This window comes from Lytechinus variegatus, chromosome 2, assembly GCF_018143015.1.
Source record: "Lytechinus variegatus isolate NC3 chromosome 2, Lvar_3.0, whole genome shotgun sequence".
Classification (NCBI taxonomy): Eukaryota; Metazoa; Echinodermata; class Echinoidea; order Temnopleuroida; family Toxopneustidae; genus Lytechinus; species Lytechinus variegatus.
Window position 1 is genome coordinate 82,261,421 of NC_054741.1, and position 22,735 is coordinate 82,284,155.

The following is a 22,735-nucleotide window of genomic DNA, read 5'->3' on the forward strand; positions in this document are numbered from 1 at the left end:
GGTCAGTTTAGTTAGCGATTGATTGCTATTCTTTGTGTTACGGAGCCCTGTATAAATAACATGTGTGTATGGAATATGTGCGTGATCTATAGCGGGAGAAAGGTGTGTGTGTTTGAGTGACGGGGATGGGGTGTGTGTAAAGCATAAAAGAAAAAGATGTGTATGAGTCTGTGTCAATTTGTAATGACCTATTTCTTACATATCACTCAAACCTGGGACGTTCAGAAAACCATGCCAATCAATTATTCCTCATCCCATTTCAATCGTCTCGCATAGGAAACTTGTTATTTGTTGAAAAGTTCCCTTTCGGACAATTAAACTCAAATTGTGTATGTAGGGAGAAGGAAGCATCCCCGGTTAGCAATCTATGCTCCGGTTTTGTCAGAAAATCAGCCCGGTTAGTGGAATTCCATTTTTTTAGTGTGAGACAAAAAAAACACACAAAAAAACCCTGCACTGGTGATTAATGATAAGGGCGTCCTCAATAGTCAAATTACAAGACAGTGTGTGTGTGCGGGGGGGGGGGCGGTGATTGTAAGAGAGAGATGGAAGGGGGAGGGGAGGACGAGTGCAAGTGGGGGCCAGTATAAATTCACTACTACATTGTTCAATACTGTGTTTATCTAACATGTATTTTTCATATTCAGGCGTCGCAATCATATTTTAGGGCGTCTTCAATTTGGAATTGTGAATATATCCAGCAGATGTTGATGTGTAAATATATCAATTAATAATTTCATATTATGACAAAATATTTGTTTTGAAATGACTCATTAAATGAGACAAAATAGAGAAAAGAACACTTTTGTGTCTGTAATCATTCCTGCTCGTTTCTTTTTTGAAAAAATATTGTGCAACACATTGATTTTACGATAAATTTGCCGGAAATGACCATCACATTTATGGAGCAAATTAGAGCATAGAGATAGAGTGCGAGGAGATGAACAGGCAATTAAACAAAATAGACACTGACAGATTTCACATTCATATTGGGGAAAACAGGAAAGAAAGTGAAAAAAAATCACCCTATAATGGTTACTCTTGTCACAAGAAAACAAAAATAACTTGAACAAAAACTGTGCAAAAATAAAATGATTGCACACAACTTTTGCAATTTTCTATTATTCCAGTCATCTCAATCCCAGTTGCCCCTTCTTCTTGACACACTGTATTTTTCTCCATACATGTCTCCTACTCATGCACACATGAAGTATTAAGTCTCTCTCTTCCTTTCTTTTAAGTTGAGCTGTCAAACTTCTGATATAAATAATTTTGCTCATCACACAAAAACTCTTTAACATACCATAGTTTAGGATTCTTTATTTTGCAGTTAGTATGTATTTTAATTTCATTGGCACATGTAGAATACATTCATTTGGCAAATTTTCTTTTATCAATAATACTCTTTTAAATAATCTCAGGAGTAATGTAGTGATATTGCCTGTGGTGTGGTGTTTTTAATAATATTAATACTATTACTACTAATAATAATAATGGCAATGATAATAACAAATAATAAGAAATAATAATAAAATAAATCAGAATACATAGGATTTATATAGCACGATTACCATTCTTATTAGATGCTTAAGCTGTTTCATATATAACAGAAGAAAATATACATTACATGATCAACCTTTAAATATGAATACACAAATGGTTCTGTCAAAAAAAAAATTCCTTACACAGGTATGAGTTCAGGTTGCCCCTAAAGGTGGCTGCAAACTATGGAAGAGAATTTCCACAAGGTAGCCTCTGCATGTTCCCCCATGAATTCTTTGAAACACGAACTCGCAATATAATAAAGTATCAAATATTTATGTAAACATTAATACTTTCTAATTGAAAAGAACTGGCTTTAATCAAATGAATTTAGCAGACTTGGATATTCACAAGGAAGTGGAGAATGTGCATACATTGTGTGCGGGAATGACTGATTGAATCCGATGACCGGGGTAATAATATATCTGTATAGCGCGTAGATACATCGTTCCGATGTATTAAGTGCTATATAAGAGCGGATCATAATTAGTAGTAGTAGTTCTTTATAACTTTATATAAAAAGTTTGTAACCAAACAAATAACAGCATCTAACAAAAACATTAAAACAGACCTTATGAAATGCGACAGAAAAAAAATTATTGGATCTTTTGTTGGGAAACTTTAATTCTCAACAGAATTTATGAAATAAAAAAGAAGTATCAATGATAACATATTCTTTTTACACCTGTGACAGTGATTTTGTCATTTTCCAGGAAAATGGAAAATATAGAGGTGAAAAGCGATAAAAAAAAGCCAGCTTGTAAAATATTTTCCTGTTATTTATGCCACAATCATCAGAGTAAAATGGTCTGCTAGGAAGGATTACTCTTCAGATACTAATATTTGGATAATGATCAGCATATCAGTATTATCCCTCATAAGTTTGTTGTCCATATATTTGTTTAGGGTGAACAGTAAAATACTATTCTAGGGAATGCAAATAAATTACTTATCAATTAAATCTTCCAAAACTTATATATAATAGTAAGAATAAAAGTGTGACAGACAGCCCATCATTTGGCAGATGCATAGAAATAATTTCAAAATGTGCATATATAATTTCTCTTGTAAAGAAATTGAGAGTATTACATTAAAAATGCCCATACATTAATGAACTACATGTACAATTGAAGAATTAAAAATCTAAATATAGTTCTATATATTGCAACTTCCTTTTTCATTTCCATACATATCATTAAATCTCTTATCAATTCAGATTCATTACAATTCTTTAATTGTAAGAGCAAACTAGCTGGGATCTATAAAACAAATCAAGTACTTGGTATAGTATCATGTATCACACACTTTGGTCGACATTACAGAAAAACATTCTGAGCATACAAGTATTTAAAAAAATAATCAAGAAGTATGATTCTCCATGAAAGTTACAAATCAATGGCAAGGTACATAAATGCATGTAAATTTGATATACTTAGCTTCACAGTGCTGAATCAACTTGGGTAGGTGCTCAGAGTTTTGTAAACACTGTACTGTTAAAAATGGTGTATTGTTTCTTCTAGGATGCTTAGAGCTTTGCAGGAAGTAAGGAACCAACAGCTGGTTTATCCAGGAATTCCTTCCACCAAGAAGGTCTCTCAAGGCAGTTTGGAGTCTGGAGGATGGCATTGTAAAGACGTTTGTAAACCTGAAAACAAAAGACAATAAATCATATGGTTTAGAGCTTTGCAAGAGGGAAGTAACCAATGGCTGGTTTATCCAGGAATTCCTTCCATCAAGAAGGTCTCTCAAGGCAGGTTGGAGTCTGGAGGATGGCGTTGTAAAGACGTTTGTAAACCTAAAAACAAAATACAATATTTATGATTCAGAGCTTTGCAGGAGGGATGGAACCAAAGGCTGGTTTATAAAGATTATAATGATATAAAGATTATTGAGCTAATGTAAATGCACAAATTCCTGACCCACCTGTCCATCTGAAGCACCAATTGGTGAGTTGAGGATGAAGTCTGGAGGGGCTAAGACATCAATTAGGGCTACGGCTTCATCTTTGAGTTCTCTACATAGCTTCAGGATAGAATCTCTGAACAGGCTGGCAGGGTGTGATCCAGATATGTATCCACCTTGAAGGGTTGTAAGAATACAAACAGATTAAATTCCTTTTAGAGTGGATCAGGTGAGTGTTCCATCAACATTAGTTGACTGATAATTCATAACAAGGCAAAAGCGATTTTGTGTCTCGCCCACGTATGAAAATAACCAGGAATATCGTGATTCGTGAGGGCATGCAACAGAATTGTAACGAAACTTCATTGTAATATGACTGGGATGGAATAACACTTGCCTTAACCCTAAAAAGACTGGGGGGGGGGCTGATTCAGCCCCCCCTCGACATTTTTCGCGATAAATCTGCCGCGCAAAATTTTTTTGACCGCGTAGCTCGCTGACTTTTGAGACCACAATTGTGACCCCCGGGTACGCAGTTCCAAAATTACGCAACATTACGTAAGTGCATGCAGACCCAAAATTACTCAAAAACATGAATTTGTGTACAAATCCAATGCAAATAGTGTTCTTAGCCAAAATTCATAAATGTATCATTATTTTCCTTTTACTGCTTAAAATCAATTAATTTTATCTTGTTTATGGTCAAAATAAAGTCCCCGACAATTTCCATTGAAAAACAATAAAAAAAACAAAAAGTCGAAAAACAAAGAAATACATAAGAAATTTAGAAAACAATAGAATCCATAAGAAAATAAATGTGATTTTGAATTTTTTTTTAAATCGATTTGATCAGATGCCTTTCTAAAGTATATGAAAAAAAAATTAGCATTTCAGGGGCATTATTTTATTAATTAGAGCAAACTTATGATTTTATGCATAAATTAGCATAATTAATGAGACATGAGATTTTTTTGCAGAATTTGATGTTAAAGTTTTGTAGATAATGCCATGGGTAACGCGTGTGCCAATTTTCATCGTGATCGCGCGATCGACGGCCGAGATCATAAGGGGGGGGGGGCTGAATCAGCCCCCCCTCTTCTTAGGCGTCGAAATAGCCCAGTCTATTTAGGGTTAAGAGCCTTGCACGTAAATTTGAATGTTGACCTGAAAATGACCTTTGAACTTATCATGTGACCTCCGACTGCAGCATAACATGCAGTTCCCCCAAGTCAATCTACCATCCAAGTTTGGTTGAAAAGCACCTTACGGTTGCGGAGTTAGGTAAGGATGACCTGAAAATGACCTTTGACCTTATCGTGTGACCTCTGACTACAGCATAACATGCAGGTCCCCCAAGTCCATCTACCATCCAAGTTTGGTTGAAAAGCACCTTACGGTTGCGGAGTTAGGTAAGGTTGACCTGAAAATGACCTTTGACCTTATCATGTGACCTCCGACTGCAGCATAACATGCAGGTCCCCCAAGTCCATCTACCATCCAAGTTTGGTTGAAAAGCACCTTACGGTTGCGGAGTTAGGTAAGGTTGACCTGAAAATGACCTTTGACCTTATCATGTGACCTCCGACTGCAGCATAACATGCAGGTCCCCCAAGTCCATCCACCATCCAAGTTTGGTTGAAAAGTGACTTACGGTTGCAGAGTTAGGTGTCATAAGAGAGTCTTGCATGTAAACTTAACGTTGACCTGAAAATGACCTTTGACCTTACCATGTGACCTCCGACTGCAGCCTAACATGCAGGTCCCCAAAGTCCATCTACCATCCAAGTTTGGTTGAAAATTGACCTACGGTTGCGGAGTTAGGTGTCATAAGAGAGTCTTGCATGTAAACTTTAACGTTGACCTGAAAATGACCTTTGACCTTACCATGTGACCTCCAACTGCAGCATAACATGCAGGTCCCCCAAGTCCATCTACCATCCAAGTTTGGTTGAAAAGCGACTTACGGTTGTGGAGTTATGTGTCATTAGATTTGTGACGGACGGACGACATTTGGATCCCCAAGTCTCGCCTTCACCTCTGGTGGGCGAGACAAAAATTTCATGTTAACACTAACGGGAAACAAAGTTGTAGTTTTGTTTGGTTCGTCTATCTACATTATTCAGAGCAATTTCTAATGAAAGTCCTCAGAAAAAGGAGCATTTTTAAACATCCTTTCTGACAAAGGATTTTTCTCTATTTATCATGGTGTTCCTTATCTTTGACCCTAGGGACATCTTCATGCAGTCATCTTACTTGGATCCAACACTACCCTTAACCCTAAATAGACTGGGCTATTTCGACGCCTAAGAAGACTGGGGGGGGGGGCTGATTCAGCCCCCCCTTATGATCTCGGCCGTCGATCGCGCGATCGCGACAAAAATTGGCACACGCGTTACCCATGGCATTATCTACAAAACTATAACATCAAATTCTGCAAAAATCTCATGTTTCATTAATTATGCTAATTTATGCGTAAAATCATAAGTTTGCTGTAATTAATAAAATAATGCCCCTGAAATGCTAATTTTTGTTTCACATACTCTAGATAGGCATCTGATCAAATTTATTGAAAAAAAATTTCAACATCACATTTAATTTCTTATGTATTCTATTGTTTTCTAAATTTCTTATGTATTTCTTTGTTTTTCGACTTTTTGTTTTTTATTGTTTTTTCAATGGAAATTGTCGGGGACTTTATTTGGACCATAAAAAAGATAAAATTAATTGATTTTAAGCAGTAAAAGGAAAAATAATGATACATTTATGAATTTTGGTTCAAAATACTATTTGCATTGGATTTGTACACAAATTCACGTTTTTGAGTAATTTTGGGTGTGCATGCACTTACGAAATGTTGCGTAATTTCCGAACCGCGTACCCTGGGGTCACAATTTTGGTCTCAAAAGTTGCGCGAGACTTGAAAGTAAAAAGTCAGTGAGCGACGCGGTCAAAAAATTTTGCACGGCGGATTTATCGTGAAAAATGTCGAGGGGGGGGCTGAATCAGCCCCCCCCCCAGTCTTTTTAGGGTTAAGTGCATTTTACACATGACACATATTTCCCGCTTGCATTTCAGAATTTCCTTTAATTTCAGGCAAGTCAGCATTGAGTCGACACTTCCCTACTACTGAGAACTGTACATTACAATTCATGCTACTTTCCTTTGAACTGCCTCAAATGTGTGAATCTGATTAACCCTATGAATCTATTGGTGCATGAGCAGGTCTGCAACCTTTCCATTCAGCCAAACAAAGCTCCAAACTAACTCACCTTGATAAAGAGTGGCCATATGTTTCTCAAGAATCCAGAGACTGTACAGACTACAGAGTATTGTGAGGATAGCAGTCTCCCAGGGAAATAGTGATCACGTTTTGAAACCCAAAATGAATCAGACAATTCTCCTACAATAGATATAACTTCACACAAACTCACCTTGATAAAGAGTGGCCATATGTTTTTCAAGGCTCCACAGACCGTAGAGACTACAGAGTTTAGTAAGAACTGCAGTTTGCTCAGGGATCAGGTTGCCAGTCTTGATAAAATCCACAAATTGTGACAAAGCCACATACTGCCAAAGGTAAAAGATAAAAGATTGGGTGAAAAAATGTTCATTGCCATATTCAAACAGACATATACATGCATTATTAAAATTCATCTAAGATCATATATCTATTAAATGTGCTAAACATCTGCTGCACATTTCACAAAGAGATCTGCAAGTTACTATAACTCAGAAATTTTGTCAGTGTTCAGAAGAAGCATGCTATGATTGGCAAATCGGACATTAATCTAATGGTTAACGTATAGATAGCAATCAGACATACATGCCTTGTAAGTGCTCAAAATTGCCTTCATGATATCCCAGGTAAAACTACTTGCAACTAGATTGCAATTAAAAGTTAGTATGTTATGTTTTTAGAGTAATGGTTATTGGTTAACGTATAGTTAGCAATCAGACATACATGCCCTGTAAGTACTCATAATTGCTTCAATGAGATTACATTAGCAACTCGATTGCAATTAAAAGTTAGTATGTTTATGTTTTTAGAGTAATGGTTAATGGTTAACGTATAGTTAGCAATCAGACATACATGCCCTGTAAGTACTCATAATTGCTTCAATGAGATCCCAGGTAAAACTACTTGTAACTAGATTGCAATTAAAAGTTATAATGTTATGTTTTTAGAGTGCCACTTGAATGCCCCCCATTGCTTTGCAGCATTTATATCCTCCCGCATTCATACCTCAATGAATGCGATAGAGAGGGTCCGACAAAAGAAGACCTGGGTCTCATTCCTTGCAGTGAACATGTCATTGCCATCCATCAACTGAGACTGAAACTTCTGACCACTTTCCTGCAGAAGATATACCACCAACCACTGATAGGCATCCAGGAGAACTAAGAGAAAGGAAAAAAAAACAGTACTCAGGTCAGCGTGGATACTAGACTAATGTGATTTTACAGTTCAAATCACATTCTTGGTATTACATTAGAAATTTGGTTTGAGAGATCTAGGTCCCAACTCATGAAGACTTTTGAGAAGGACTAGGTCCTATTGCATACTATTACGGTTATTTTGATTGTCTTCGTAACATATTTTAATACCATATTTCTAGTTATCATTGGATGCTTTATTTATCTCATGGGCCAAACTACTAGAAAAACACTACTTTCCAAAGCTCAGGTGGGTGTTTCATAAAGCTGTTCGTAAGTTAAGAGCGACTTTAAGAACGACTGGTGATCCTTTCTTGTTGTACATGGTATATTCATTGGCGATGGTTTAGCGCGTAAGAAAGGATCACCAGTCGTTCTTAAAGTCGCTCTTAACTTACGAACAGCTTTATGAAACGGCCCCCCTGGTGAGGCTAGTCGCAGAGGCCTTTACAAGTAGTCTGGCTTGGATTTATTTTCATTTTTTCAAAATATTCATAACATCAATTTATAGGCTATCAGTCAATCTTGGGGGAATTATCTCTTTGGAATCATGTACGATTATTGATTATGATTCGTCTGATGAAAATGAAATGAAAAATAAAATAGAAAACCAGTGTAAAGGTAAATTGGGCAAAGATGCAGCTGGATAAAAGATGTTAGATTGTAAAAGAGAATAATTTTTTTGACTTACCAGTTGGTTTCTGAACATCTTCATAACTTGATGATGAGAACTTCTGCTTAGCAATGGAATCAGCTGAATTCAGAAAATCTACTGAACCCAGTGGAGATGAGACCTTTTTGCCTGACAAGATAAACAGTGTTAAATTTTTTCTATACATTCTGTACGTAAAATGTCATTATTTGTTCACCCTAATATCATTACTTCATATCGATCATTTTCATATGATCCAAAAATCCAACTTTGTGATTGTACCGACATTGAGTCCTTGAAATCTTTTCTTGCAACTGTTTGAATAATGTGAGACATATTGGGGAGCCTGCTACCTTTGAATACATATTATTTTTTTTACAGATAAATGACACGAATCAAATGCTGTTCATCACCTTCATCATCATCATCAAACAAAGAACAGAAGATATGAATGTATTATTTTAATGGACTCTCTCAAATGATGCTACAGTACATTGTTCTAAAAAACACCCTAAAAAAAGAGGACACTTTGAACTAAACATTTCCTAGATAGGAACTATTTTCAATTCCAAATTGCATATGTATTAAATAAATTGATAAGGTACAAGGGCTTTTTTGTGACATTTCAGGGATAACCCCTCTCTATAAAATGGTCAGAGTGATACAGATAGGAACAGGGTTCCCACAGAAATTTGAAAACAGAATTCCATGAATTTTCCATGACTTTTCCATGACTAAATTGCTGCTTTCCATGACTTCCCATGACGTCCCGGGGGTTATGTAAAATTTGGGATGTCACAAAACTGGGAAAACGGAAATGATGAACACCATTACAATAGCAAAGTATGATCACAGAGTAAGAAAGTTGCGAGACACAACAAACTGGAAAGCTGCCATAGCCAAGAGGTAAATGCAATTTCATGACTTTTCACAAATTTTCAAAATTCCCTGACTTTCCAAGACCACAAATTTTCCCAGGAATTTCAATGACTGTGCGAACCCTGAGGAAACACATACCTTACTTTGCAGAGTAACACATGAATACATTGCCTTCTCAAACACCTTTGGACATACAATTGGGCTTGAATCATCTCTAGCAAACAAATCTCATTGCTGAACATATTTCAAACTCACCTTTCTGTAACCTGAGAGCCATATGAAGTAAGTAATTACTGGTCTGTTGTAATAACACATTGTTATCACCTTCATAAGTACAGTTAGGGTCATTGTCATCCCTCAATATACCAAATCTGTTCACTGCATAAAGAAAGAAAAAAAAGATAATGGTGTGTATGATTACAAACTAATTGCTTCTCTTATGATTTTTAGTTCAATCTTGCAAAATAAGCAACAATTACAGACTATTGAGAAATGAAATATGAATTTTAATCATATCATTTATATAAATGTATACATTCTTTTATGCATTTTAAAAAGAGCGTCACGGAAAAGGTGGTCCTGAATGTAATGTACGCAGGGGTGGGGCAACAGGAAGGTGGTTTAGGAGTAACCACCCGTCTCTGATTTGTAAGATGTGAAATAAAGAAAAACAGGAGGGAAAAGGGAAAAAAGAAGAATGAAGACTATCCAAAAGGGGACAAAGGGCCATGTTACTTTATAATATCTATAATTTTTTATAGAGAACAAGAGTTTGATCACCTTTACATGTAGGTCATCTTGACCCACCCATCCCCAATCAAAATACCCTGGTGACAACACTTGATAGATGTGGGGCCGTCGCTCTCTGGTGGCTACAAATATTGTCTTTCAATCTGAGGGTTTAAATCCCAGCCATGGCATATTGTCCTTCAGCAAGAAATTTACCTATATTGTGCTGCACTGAACCCATATGAACTGAATGGGTACCCGGCAGGATTAATTTGTTGAATGCACTGAGCACTGGAAAGCGGCTTGAGCTAAAGCCCAGGTAATAATAATAACAATGTGCCTTGGAATTGATTATTTCCAGATGGTTCTATATAAATGCCTATTATTATTATCAGATGGTAAAAAGTTTTTGAAGGATTATCAAGAATGTTGTGCTGCACTCGACCCAGGTGAGGTGAATGGGTACCCGATAGGATTTTTCTTTGAACACTTTAGCGCCTATTAATATGGCGGCTCAGCTACAGCCGGGGTAATAATATGATACCAAGTATCAAAGCGCAGTTGAGTACATGCACATAGTAACTACGCTATATAAATGGACATATTATTATTATTATAAGAATGTTTGTCCAAAAATTGAATAAAATGGCTAAAGAAGAAAACAGATTGGAAAACTACATATGGACAACACTAGAGAGTCCTTCCACTTACCCCACAAGTATCCATGACCTCCACATGCCTCCCTGCACTCTTGTATACAGTCCCTTGCTAACCAGCTACTAAGAGGTTTAGAGGCACTAGACAATACATGTATCTCTTTACCCATCTCCAGCTAATAATAAAAAAGTATAAATATATGTATCGGTTTGTGTAATTTTGCATTGTATCCATGATATAAGTTATCAACCACCATTGAGTGGTTGCATTGGGTCATCAAACTTTTTCTGTAGTAGTTGTATTTTTTTTTGTAAGGAAAGTTTACTTTAGTTTATGAATGTGACTGCCCATCTGAAAACCATCAATATGTTGCCATGGAAGGTTGAATTCTGAACTTCTTTGTAAACATCCAAACCAGCAATTTGGTCTTCAAAGACTGAAAATAAGAAAATTACCTTGTACATGTATAAAAGAAAAAATGTTCTTCTTCATCCTGCCAAAAGTTGAAGCTGTATAGTTAAACGAAACATGAGATCCAATAATTTCTGTGACACCACTTTATCTGAACTCCTTGGAAGTTTCACTAAGATCGCACAGTGTGCACATCATTCACATCTCATCCTTGAATGAACACTCAAATTTTCTTCAAGATTCAAGTAGTTGTGTCAGGTTTTGTTGATCAATTTTGACAAGTATCTCATTTCAAAGCTTAAGAAGTGGTTTTTAAAGCTCAGTAAAATCTCATAACTCAACTCACTTTGGGCAACTTAGCATTGGTTTTAAGGTGGCAGGTCACAAATTTACTTACTGCCTTCCTGAAGTATTCAGCATTTCTTGTTCCAAGTCTATGGGAATCATGGAATAGGCTGAATATAGATAATCATTCAGTTTTCTTTTAAAAATTGTTAAGTAATACATTTTCTCATCTCATAAGGTACAAAAAATAAAATTACATTTTACCTCTATACCTCAGTAACACTAACAATTCATCAAATAATCGACCATAACATCATTCTGTTGAAACAGCTAAATAGACCATCTACATATAATCTTTCTGTAAAGATTCAATCATGTGAACTCACTGCATTGATGGTCTTATCCCCGGTGGAGACTGCTGTTACTAGCCTGGAATATTGAAGATTGATGTTTTCTGCCAGTCGGAATGCAACAAACGCAGCAGCTATGTATGGAATCAATCTCCATTGCTGAGAGAGAAATGATAGGAATCAAAATGTTGAAATTCATAACATGAAATCATTACAAGTAGCACTGGACGATATATTGATATAATGCGATATTGAAAATAATGAATAATCAATAATGGTTTATGATTGGCCTCTCTCATTAGCCTTGGATATTTTTTTTGGTGCCCTATAAAATTATTTGTGCTGAAATAGAAATGAGACCTATTGAAAAGTGGCCTTGAACTTTAAACAGGGGTGTGAGTAGTCACAAATAAAAAGATCTGAAAAAAAGCTGAAGTGTTGAATAGGTCTGAAATAGAAAGAGCTCCCATACATTAGGTACAGAGGAAAGCCAAAATAAAATTTAAGTAAAATAAAATGAAATTAAGCTGAAAAAAAATAAATCTGAAATCAGCTAATAATCTGAACTCTCACACCCTGGTTTAAAGTTAAGGTCTGCAATATCAATTGTATTCCTAAAAGAGAATTGAATTATTGATAGAAACATCATAATTAAAAAAAAAGAAAGCATGATAAACATTAGTTACCTGCATCTGGTATTCTAAGACTGGTAGCTCCTCCTCAGAGGTGGGTCCAAACTGTCTCCTGACTGCAGAGTAGCGGACAGCAATTGAGATAGCTAGTCTAAGGTTACAGACTGCAATGGATGTGATTCCCACCCTTCCTCCTGATAATGCAGCCAAAGTAGCCCCAAATCTCTCCTTTGGATCCTGAAATAGATAATTGTTGTCTTCATTGATCCAAATAAGGGTGAATAGAATTTGATCATATTAGCAGCTTACTACCTCAACATAACATGTTTGAAAATACAGAAAGAGTTTCAATATTACACAAGAAACAAACATACATGAACATAAATTATGATTGCACTTTTCAGTGTATACTACAAAATTGAGAAAGAATGAGCCATAAGAATGGAAGTAGATTCATTGTAAAATAACGCGTCAAAATGTATATCAACGTCCAGCCTTAAGAAGCTCAAGCAAAGGTGAGGTTAAATAATGAACCACATGAGCCACAAACAGCATGTCTATTTGAATGGAAACCATTGCAATCAATGATATGTCACAGCTGAATACAATGCCATCACTCAATAAAACTAGCTTCAGCTTGATAGCTTAACCCTTATTAAACTGGGGGGGGTCAATTTGACCCTCCCTCAACAAATTTAATCACTACGCCATCGCGCAAAGTTTTTTGATCGCGACGCTCACTGACTTTTTACTTTCAAGTCTTGCACATTTTTTAGATCAAAATTGCGAAGCCCGGGGACGCGGTTGTGAAATTACCCAACATTTAGTGCATGTCAGACCCAAAATTGCTCAAAAACATGATTCTGTGTACAAAGTCAATGCAAATTTCTTTTTTTAAACTATAAATCATAGATGTATGATTATTTTTACTTTTGTTGGTTTAAATGGATTTATTTTATGCTTTTTATGATTGCCGAAGGGTCCCCGACAAAGTTCATTGAAAAAAACAATAAAAAAACAAAGGTTTGAAAAACAAAGAAATACATAAGAATTTAAAAAACAATTAAATACATAAGAAATTAATTACATTTTTGCAATTTTTTTTTAGAAATCTGTTAAAAATGTGATAATTGATACTCCAACCAAAAATTAGCATTCTACTAGCTATATATATTGAGGTAAAGGCAAAACATACACAAAAAACAAAATTTAAGGCAAATTTCATATGCTTATTTGCATAATTAATTAATTAAAAATATAAAGAATTAATAAAAAAAAAATTACCATACAGTCTTGTAGTTTACATCTGACTCTACGCACGTGACAATTTTCGCTGCAATCACGTGATCAGCCGCCGAGATCTGAGGGGGGGGGGGTCAAATTATATACTGGTCTGAAATAGACCAGATAAGATAGGGTTAAACTAACCTCAATAGGGGTAACATATTCTCCTTTCTCTGTTACATCACCAAGTCTATTCAATAAATTCTCTCTTGGTATCCTCACATTATGGAAGGCTACAAATCTATACAATCAAGAAATAAAGAAAGAAACCACCATAATAATAATAATAGAAGACAGATAATGCAGTGACCGATACAATAGTCTTGGACCAATAACCTTAGTGGTTTTTCATTAAAGTATTCAAAAGTTGTGCACAACTTACCGCACAACTGATGACCTACTCTTGATAGCAAAATTTTCATCAAGGTGTTTCAACAAAGACTGAATTTCTCTTGACAGTACAACAAATCTATGACATGTAATAGGCTTGGTATACATAGCTTTTTAAAGACAAGAGTTTCAAGCTAATCTGATTTCAAATGAGAATCAATATTATTTAGAACCTGATATCAACAATAAAAGGTTCATATCATTACATGTACCGGTATATCATTCATGCTTGAAACCTCTGGATTGAACCAATAATTCATCTACCTAGGATTACCTTATCAAAGTTACACAAACTAATACAGTTTACAATACTCCTGTATTAAAGACTTACTATCACTAGCAGAACATGATAACTACATCCCTATTTTCAACTTCTCCATGGTGTGTTTAATGAAAGTCTAGCTCTTTCAAATGAGTGATTTTTTATGTACCGGTATTTGTTACCAGATTTAGAAAAAATTGCAAAAAGAAACATTGATTTGGCAGGGACTCATGCTTATTTGTGGTCTGCACATAGATTAGAATATTTCCTCACAAGAAACTGATATGACCTGGCAGGAGGCTGGGAATGTTATGTATGTATGCATTGGTTAAGAAACACTCCTCTATGCTCAATTAAAAAAAAAACACATCAAAAATAGAGTGGGTGGGGCAATGTATTATAATAATGAATTGGAAGGAAAGAGGTATGCTACTTATAACTTGTCTCTTTTTTTGCCACAACCTTTATTTTTGGCCATCTGATTGATATTTCAAAAATACCCATATCTCCATAAAGATACAATTCAAAGGTTACAAACAGAAAGACAAGAGGCCCTGTACCATCCCCTGCTGCCTCTGTCAATGTAGACTCAAATATAACAATATCTACTGATTTCAAAGCAACTTTATATAAATTTCGCAGTCATAAAAAGTAAAATTGAAAACAAAACGCGTTTTCTTTTTTTCAGTGGAACCATATACATGTACTACAGACCTGAAGAATATTAATTTTTTCTCTTTAAAAAAAATCTTTATATATGTTTTACTTTACATTAAGGCAGGTAGAGCCAGTACATACCCATTGTCGAGGCCATTCTGGCCAAGCTTCTCACCCAAGTCACCGACCAAGATACCAGGTAAAGGTAGTAGGGTGTTTGAATCTCTGACAGGTACTACGAAGGAATTTAGGCCATGGCACTGACCATCTGGTGTATAAAGCTGGGCAAAGGCAATGGTATGAGTAGCTGACTTCCCTAGGATACCAACCCACACCTTGGTCGCCTCAAAGTCAGGAGTGTTGAGAACAAACTCCTAAAGGCAAGAATTAAATACATCAAAGGCCACCTCTGGTTATTCGTTTAAACTTGTAATGCATACAGAACTATGAAAGCCACCAAGCAACATGGTCTATGATATTCACAAATTACACACAAGAAAATTTAAATGAATTTATTATAGTTGTCTTTATTATTTATTGGGCAAATGAACATAATACACAGAATTCATAATAATTTAGAGAGCAAATTCATAATCAAGCAATTTTGGGGTAATTCTAAATGAATCATCAGATTTTACGATGTTACTTCCATCTATGAACATAAGTGTATAGGAAGCATGCATGGGATGTCAAGGTATCGTATATTTAAAAAAAAACAACATACAAATCAGTATGTTGCATGTAGGCAATCAAGGTACACAATACCAATATTTGGTGTTCTGGTATATCACTTTGATAGATGAAAAATCTGAAAATGATTTGACAATGGTAGGCCCTATATTCATATCAATGATTTTGAACCTTTACACACACAATTATCACCAAATAAACACAACAGTAGTTTCTTATCTTATTCCTGTTGACATTTTAAGTTCCTTTATCTATCTTTGGCATACATTTCCTTACCAAACACAACTCTTATCCAGCATAAGATGCTTCTCTCACCTTTGTACTTGGATCATAGATAGCTGTAGTACGCATCGCCTTGGTGTTTGTGCCATGGGATAGCTCTGTCAAGGAGAAGCAACCCATTGCCTTGAAAGGTGGTAAAGAAACATACAGATAAGTCAACTCTGTCAACATTAAATACAATGGTTTTCAATTTGGGTCAGTCATTGTCAATGCTACATGCATGTGTCAAAGCATTAACAGCTACAAAAAGTAAAAATAAAGAGGCAACAAAAATGACAGAAATATCACCACTGAGAAGAATTGCTTTGCCACAAAAACCAATACTGTGCATACAATTACAAAGAGTCAACGTTGAATGCTAATATGTTTTAAAGATATTGACTGTTGTGTTTCATATAATTCAATTTTAAAATATTAGAATAATCAGAATGGTTTGAATTTCACGTCAGATGCAAAATGAAGTCATGATTAATGGAAACTTGTAAAGCCTGGCTAACACCATTGTGTTTCAGCTGCATATTACTGTGTGAGCAGAAAGCAGAAATATCAAATATATTACACAGATAAATATTCTGTAGCAATCACACTTCAGCTTAAAACTCACTTGTAACTGACAAAGCGAAGTGATACGAGCTCAAAGGGAAGTCAATGTAAAGCAGAAATAATGCTGCTATAGCAAACTTAAGCTGCTTGCTGTTGCCACTCCTCTTTGATTGTATTTTGAAGCTTTCAGTCGCAGATGTTGGAAAAAATTTGAAAAAATCAAAGCAAGGTAGAATGCAGGGCCTCTACACTAATCTGCAAATTTATTTCAAATTAATTGAGAAGTTTTGGAATGCCTTCAGGCCATAAGCAGCTGAAACGTATGAGAGATAGGCTTATGGGAAATGCAAATTTTACCTCCAGTTTTTGAGACTTTTGTGCCAAGGCTTCATGTCGAGATGATCCAGAGTTTCGAAGTGTTTCACCAAACATCTGAAAGGTGAAATAAAAAGAAAACTGCCTTTAAAAATATGAGGAAAAAATTGTATTGAACTTAATGGTGAGGAAGCACAAAGTACAGAGCTCTAACTGTGTGTACTCACTTTTCAAAAATTGAGTCCATTCAGTTAATCTTTTCAGTTACTTAGTATTTCATGCTAATCCAACATCTATTCTAAATTCAAGAAAATGTCCTTACATTTAACAAGAAAAATCCCTAGAGCCTCACATTCAGCATCATATTGTTACATCAGTGCTTTCCATAATGTGTACACAAACATATTTACCTAAATAAATAACTCTAACATGTGACCTTAACCCTTCATCTGTCTCACAAAACAAAAGAACACACCACTATAATGACTGAACTATGACTTTTGGGTAAAAGATTCCCCTGGATACTTACAATTCTATTGAGGTTGAACTTAGCAAACAATCCCATATCATACATAACCAGAGCCTTTAGCAGCCAAGAATTCCCAAGAAAGTTACTTGACAGGGACTGTGGGAACCCATAAGCCAACAAGCGTTGAGCTCGTAGGAAAGTCACTTCTCTTGCTTTGGTGGTTGGTAATGGCTCCAGGGCATGTTGGAATAGAGGGTCTTTCTCCAGCGTCTTCCATACTTGGTACTGTTTAAAAGGGAAATACAGGGAAACATTCAATAATTACATGGTGGGGGAATTTTCTTTACTTGATTGCTAAGAAAGCATGAATGCTTGTAAGCAAGCAACCAGAGGACCGATGGCTTAAGGTCCCCCCGGAAGGACCTGGTAATGAGGATTAATGCCTTACCAAAGGGCACTAGCGCTAGCGCACCAAGTGGGAATCAAACCCAGTCACCGGAATACGAATCCCCCACTCTACAGACTGAGCTATCGTGCCTCCCATAATCTGATTATTCAATAATAATAATGGTGGATTCTTTTAAAGCACAAACATCCATCAGGCATGACGCTCATGGCGCTACATGTACAATCACAAAAAATTATAAGGACATAGATACAAATTGTCTTACACATTCAAAATACAACAATCAAACTTAATGATAGAGCTAAAATCTGGAGGAAACTTGAGACAGATATAACTTAGTTTGATTAGCATGAAGAAAGCACAAAGAAATGATTAAATTGTAGAGCTTCTCTAAGAAATTAGGATGATTTCTTTTAATTGCAACTATGTCACAACAGGAATTTTCACTTCCTGACATACAAATTAAGCAATAAAAAAGTGTCCTCTCACAAATTTCCAGGTTTACTGAAAGGAATACAATTACAGTTTGATTGTGAAATATAATAAACAACCTTTACTGAAATTTAAAAACAAAAACATGATTTATCTTCAGATATATGCAAACATCCACCGTCGTATATCTATTACCACTGTATTTTGCATGGTATGTGCACCCAAGTCAGAGCAATCCCTGTTCTCTGTGTGTACGCATATCAGCGCGATTCTAAGCACCTATGATACTCTGAATGTCTTCGCCTCCTGAAATTGCCATCATTCATTCACAGACTAAAGAGGTGACATGATTGATGTGTACAAATATCTGCATGGTTACTATGATTCAAGTTCTGAGCTTTTCTATCTGAGACGTGGTGGTAAAACACGTGGTCATTCCTGAAAGCTAGAGAAAAGATATTCGCGTATTGATGTGCATAAGTTTTTCTTTGCTAACCGAGTGATAGATGTGTGGAACAGTCTCCCTGAAGATGTAGTTACATGTACTGCTTGTTCAGTGATTGCTTTATAGAATAGACTGGATAAACATTGGAAGAAGATTGCCTATGACTTTAAATAATTTTTGTTTCTTGTGTGTTTTTTTACCCTAAAACTGCAGGAGATCTTGAAAATGCCCTAGATAAACTGCAGAGATGCATACTTGACATCAAACAGTGGATGACCGTAAACAAATTAAAGCTGAACGACACAAAAACTGAATTTTTCATAGCTACCTCCCCACACAATTTGAAGAAATTACCTGATATTCAACTTGAAATCGGTGATCTTCGCATTACTCCTTCGGAAAAAATTAAGAACCTAGGAGTATATTTTGATTTTTGACTATGAATGATCATATTTCCACTGTATGTTGTATCAGGGTGTTGTATTGTCACATATCATTTGAGGAACATAACTAGAATTCGTAGGTTTATTGATCAGTCAACTGCTAACCATGCCATACGCTCCCTTATCCTTTCTCGTCTTGATTTTTGTAATGGTCTACTGTCTTCAATACCATTGTCTCACATTAATGGTCTCCAGCACCTCCAGAATTGGGCTGCCCGTATCATTTTTGAAGACCGCCGTGACACACCTCCTGAACCCCTGTTATATAATTAACACTGGTTCCCGATTAGACAGCATATTATTTTTAAGTTACTACTCCTTGTACACAATCACTCTATAACCAAGCTCCAAAATACTTTTCTGATTGTTTAGAAATTTATGTCCCAGGTAGAAGAACTAGATCCTCTGAAGACCCACTTAAATTAACATATATATCCAACAAAAAGAAAACAGACTGGAGATAGAACATTCACTGTTGCATCCTCTATGGAATGGAACAAGCTCCCTCTTGCAATAAGACAATCCCCAACAATCAAGTCTTTTAAGAAGTCACTTAAAACTCTCTTGTTCTAGGCAATTGCCTTCATTTAATATGTCATTCTGATTTTGTTTGTATCTTTTATATGTTAATTGAAATTGTGAGCGCTTTGGGCCATTTGGGAAAAGCGCGATATAAATGTTGAGTATTTATTATTATTGAGTATTATTATTTCCTTGGAATTTTTCGCTATGATACCCCTGCCACCCCTCCATGCCAACATAAGTAGCGCATCTAATTTTATCTGAAGGAGAGCAGCAATAGACATTTCTACTTTGATCAATGAACAGGCTTAATCCTACAACATCGTTGGAGTAAACTAAACTAAACTAATATTAAAGAAAAAACTTATACTGGCGCAAACCTTACCTCTGCAAGACAAATGTTCACTAAAAAATCCAAATCAAAAAGGTGACAAAATATCTACTTCAGGTATTTCAGGTAATGATCATATAATGCAGCTTTTCTGGATTCAAAATCCCCAAATCGTGGGTAAAGTGAATAGATGTGCAGACATGTAGGGCACCTATCTTAATTGCAGTTAATCTAAAAATATTAAAAATTGACTGGCAGAGGTTTTCTTCCATGAAAAAAGGAGATTGTTGGGCAGTTTTAACATTATCATATGAAACATCATCAATGGATTTTTCTTGCACAATGGAAGAAAATCATGTTTGATCAGATTCAAATTTTAAGGGTAGGCCTGCAGACATCCCTGCCCACCCCCCCCCATGCAAATTAATAAGACATCGATTATTTTACCTGGAATCTCACAGCTTCCTCACCCTCGACTGCAACTTTCAGTTTTTTCCAATCAAAGGATGCTTTCTGCCTATAATTATCTAGCGGACCTGATGGGAAATCGTGCAAAATGTCCAATAAAGACTTCTTGTTCTCAGACGCGTCTACAACGACACCAGCGGAATGATCCATGTTGCTCGCCCAGACTTCCCCGAGGCCGTGCGTGAGGTATTACGGTACTCGTCCGCCGACTCTTTCAAGCTGTCCACAAGACGAGGTCGAATAATACCCACGCCAAAATCTCACACCCTATTTTATTAGGTTTAATTATCTCTTGTCTTTCCAATGATCACGGTACATGTGTTTAGCGTTATAGTAGACATATATATCATCTGAAACATCTCTCTCTCAACAGTCTCTGACAAGCTGGCGGCTCTCGAACGAAACCGATTGCGCAACACAAGAGCCTGTTTCACCTGGGTACGGTGGCAGTGGTGCATTGGCGTACGTACAGATTGGAAAGGGGAGGGGGGGGGGGGTATTTTCAGGACCAAGAAAAAAAGAGAAGAGGAAATAGAATAGAAAAGGATGAAATATCATAAGTTTTCTGAATATTATTTCAAACTATATCACATAAAATTGATAGTTTGTAATAAAAATGTCAACATTTTCCAGAGGATCCTGATTTGATCCCACTCTTGAAAATTTAAAGACACAATTTTAGTAATGAGTGTCATGATCACATTTTCAAGAGTGTGATCATGACAATTACTAAAATTTTATCTTTAAATTTCTTGTTATGCTTAATGATATTATAAATCTGAACGTTATACCTGAGAAGAGCACTCAGGACTAATGGAGTATTAAAGTTGCGTTATTTTTATTTCAAGATTTTTTCCAGATGTATTGCTCTGAATAACTTACTTTTAAAGAGGAGGGATTCTCCAAACTGCACCATTTGCAATAAAATGGAAGAAACGATAATTCATATATTTTGTGAATGTGAAAAACTCCATTATATAAATATTTGCGGAGTGTAATATAGACATAAGGGCTTGTCTAAATGTGATAAATTCTTGGGGATATGTGATGATTTATATTTATATAGATTTATTTGTTTCTATTATTTAAGTATCATATATACTTCTGTTCATTTCCAAATAACGTACCATCTATTATGAAATTTGATTTTTAGGTATTACTTATATGTACATATACTTGTAAATTTGCAATAACAGGGAAGAAACGATAATTCATATATTTTGTTAATGTGAAAAAGTTACTCCATTGTAGCAATATTTATGTAAAAAAAAAACAAAAAAAAACAACATAGTCCGAGTTACAACTTCTAACTGTGATAAAAATCTTGGGTACACGCACTGATAGATTTATATCTTATTTGTTTCTATTGTTAAAGTATTATATATGCTTATGTAAATATTCAAATAAATAACCCACTATCATATCGATTACTAAATATATTTTTTTTATCCAAATATATATGAAATTAAACAGAATATCATTTGACCCCCCCCAAAAAAAGAGAAGAAAAGTTGCCCCTTCATTTTGCAAAATGGAAATTTGAAATCTAATGTCCCTATGAATTATTACTACATGCACACATACGCGTACACACATGCACGCACACACACAAACATACATATATGTGTGGACATTACCTCAGAATTGGCATTTACGTGCTTAAAAAGAACTTCATTAGCTTTAATAATAAACAGTTTTCTTGTCAACAATGAGCTATGTTAAATTTATATTCAAGTATCCATGCGGTATCCTACACACCAGAGGCGTCGATCCGGGGGGGGGGGGGGGCAGGAGGCGATCGCCCCATCAAGGAAAATATGTGTGTGTGTGTGTGTGTGTGTGTGGGGTAAACATATCGGTTTGCCGCCCCCCCAATAAATTCCGCATGTGCAAACATGAAATAAGATTGTAATGTAAACACAAAATCAGCAAGCAAGATCGAGATACCACTCATTCTTTATTTAAAATGTCCGCTATTCCTTATTGGAAAAAAATTTCAGCTCGCGCTTCACTCTCGCATATAATTTCTGTAGCAAAACCCCTTACTTTTCATGATTGAATATGTGAATAGAATGTCCCGTGTTCAGTTCTACACCTCAAAAAACTCCCGCTTCGATTTGCAATAATCCTTGGTTGGATATAATTATATATATGGTTGGATATAATTATATATATTTATCAAAAGCGTCCATTAAACTCCCTTTTTTCAGATAGAAATATCAAAATTTTCAGCCCGCGCTTCGCGCTCGCATTATTATTGTAGTAAAACCCATACTTTTGATGTTTAAAGAGGTGAATAGAATGTCCGGTTTTCAGTTTTAAA

At 35.7% G+C, this 22,735-nt stretch overlaps 1 protein-coding gene across 2 annotated transcripts; it reads right to left on the minus strand.

The window, feature by feature from the left end:
* Nucleotides 1-1,317: 1,317 nt before the first annotated feature.
* On the minus strand, nt 1,318-20,855 carry LOC121409265 (peroxisomal acyl-coenzyme A oxidase 3-like). 2 transcript variants are annotated; one of them, XM_041601143.1, is made up of 15 exons: nt 20,392-20,855; nt 17,426-17,650; nt 16,939-17,013; nt 16,072-16,161; nt 15,208-15,440; nt 13,902-13,998; nt 12,528-12,710; nt 11,878-12,000; nt 10,850-10,970; nt 9,665-9,787; nt 8,570-8,680; nt 7,688-7,842; nt 6,876-7,011; nt 3,466-3,620; nt 1,318-3,187 (listed from the first exon to the last, which is right to left on the minus strand). In XM_041601143.1, the coding sequence occupies exons 1-15, from the start codon at nt 20,560-20,562 to the stop codon at nt 3,068-3,070; spliced, it is 2,118 nt and encodes a 705-aa protein (XP_041457077.1). In that variant the 5' UTR covers nt 20,563-20,855; the 3' UTR covers nt 1,318-3,067. The 2 variants fall into 2 exon arrangements, with proteins under 2 accessions (XP_041457077.1, XP_041457079.1); XM_041601145.1 differs by lacking the exon at nt 1,318-3,187 and adding an exon at nt 3,230-3,337.
* Between the last annotated feature and the right edge of the window lie 1,880 nt (nt 20,856-22,735).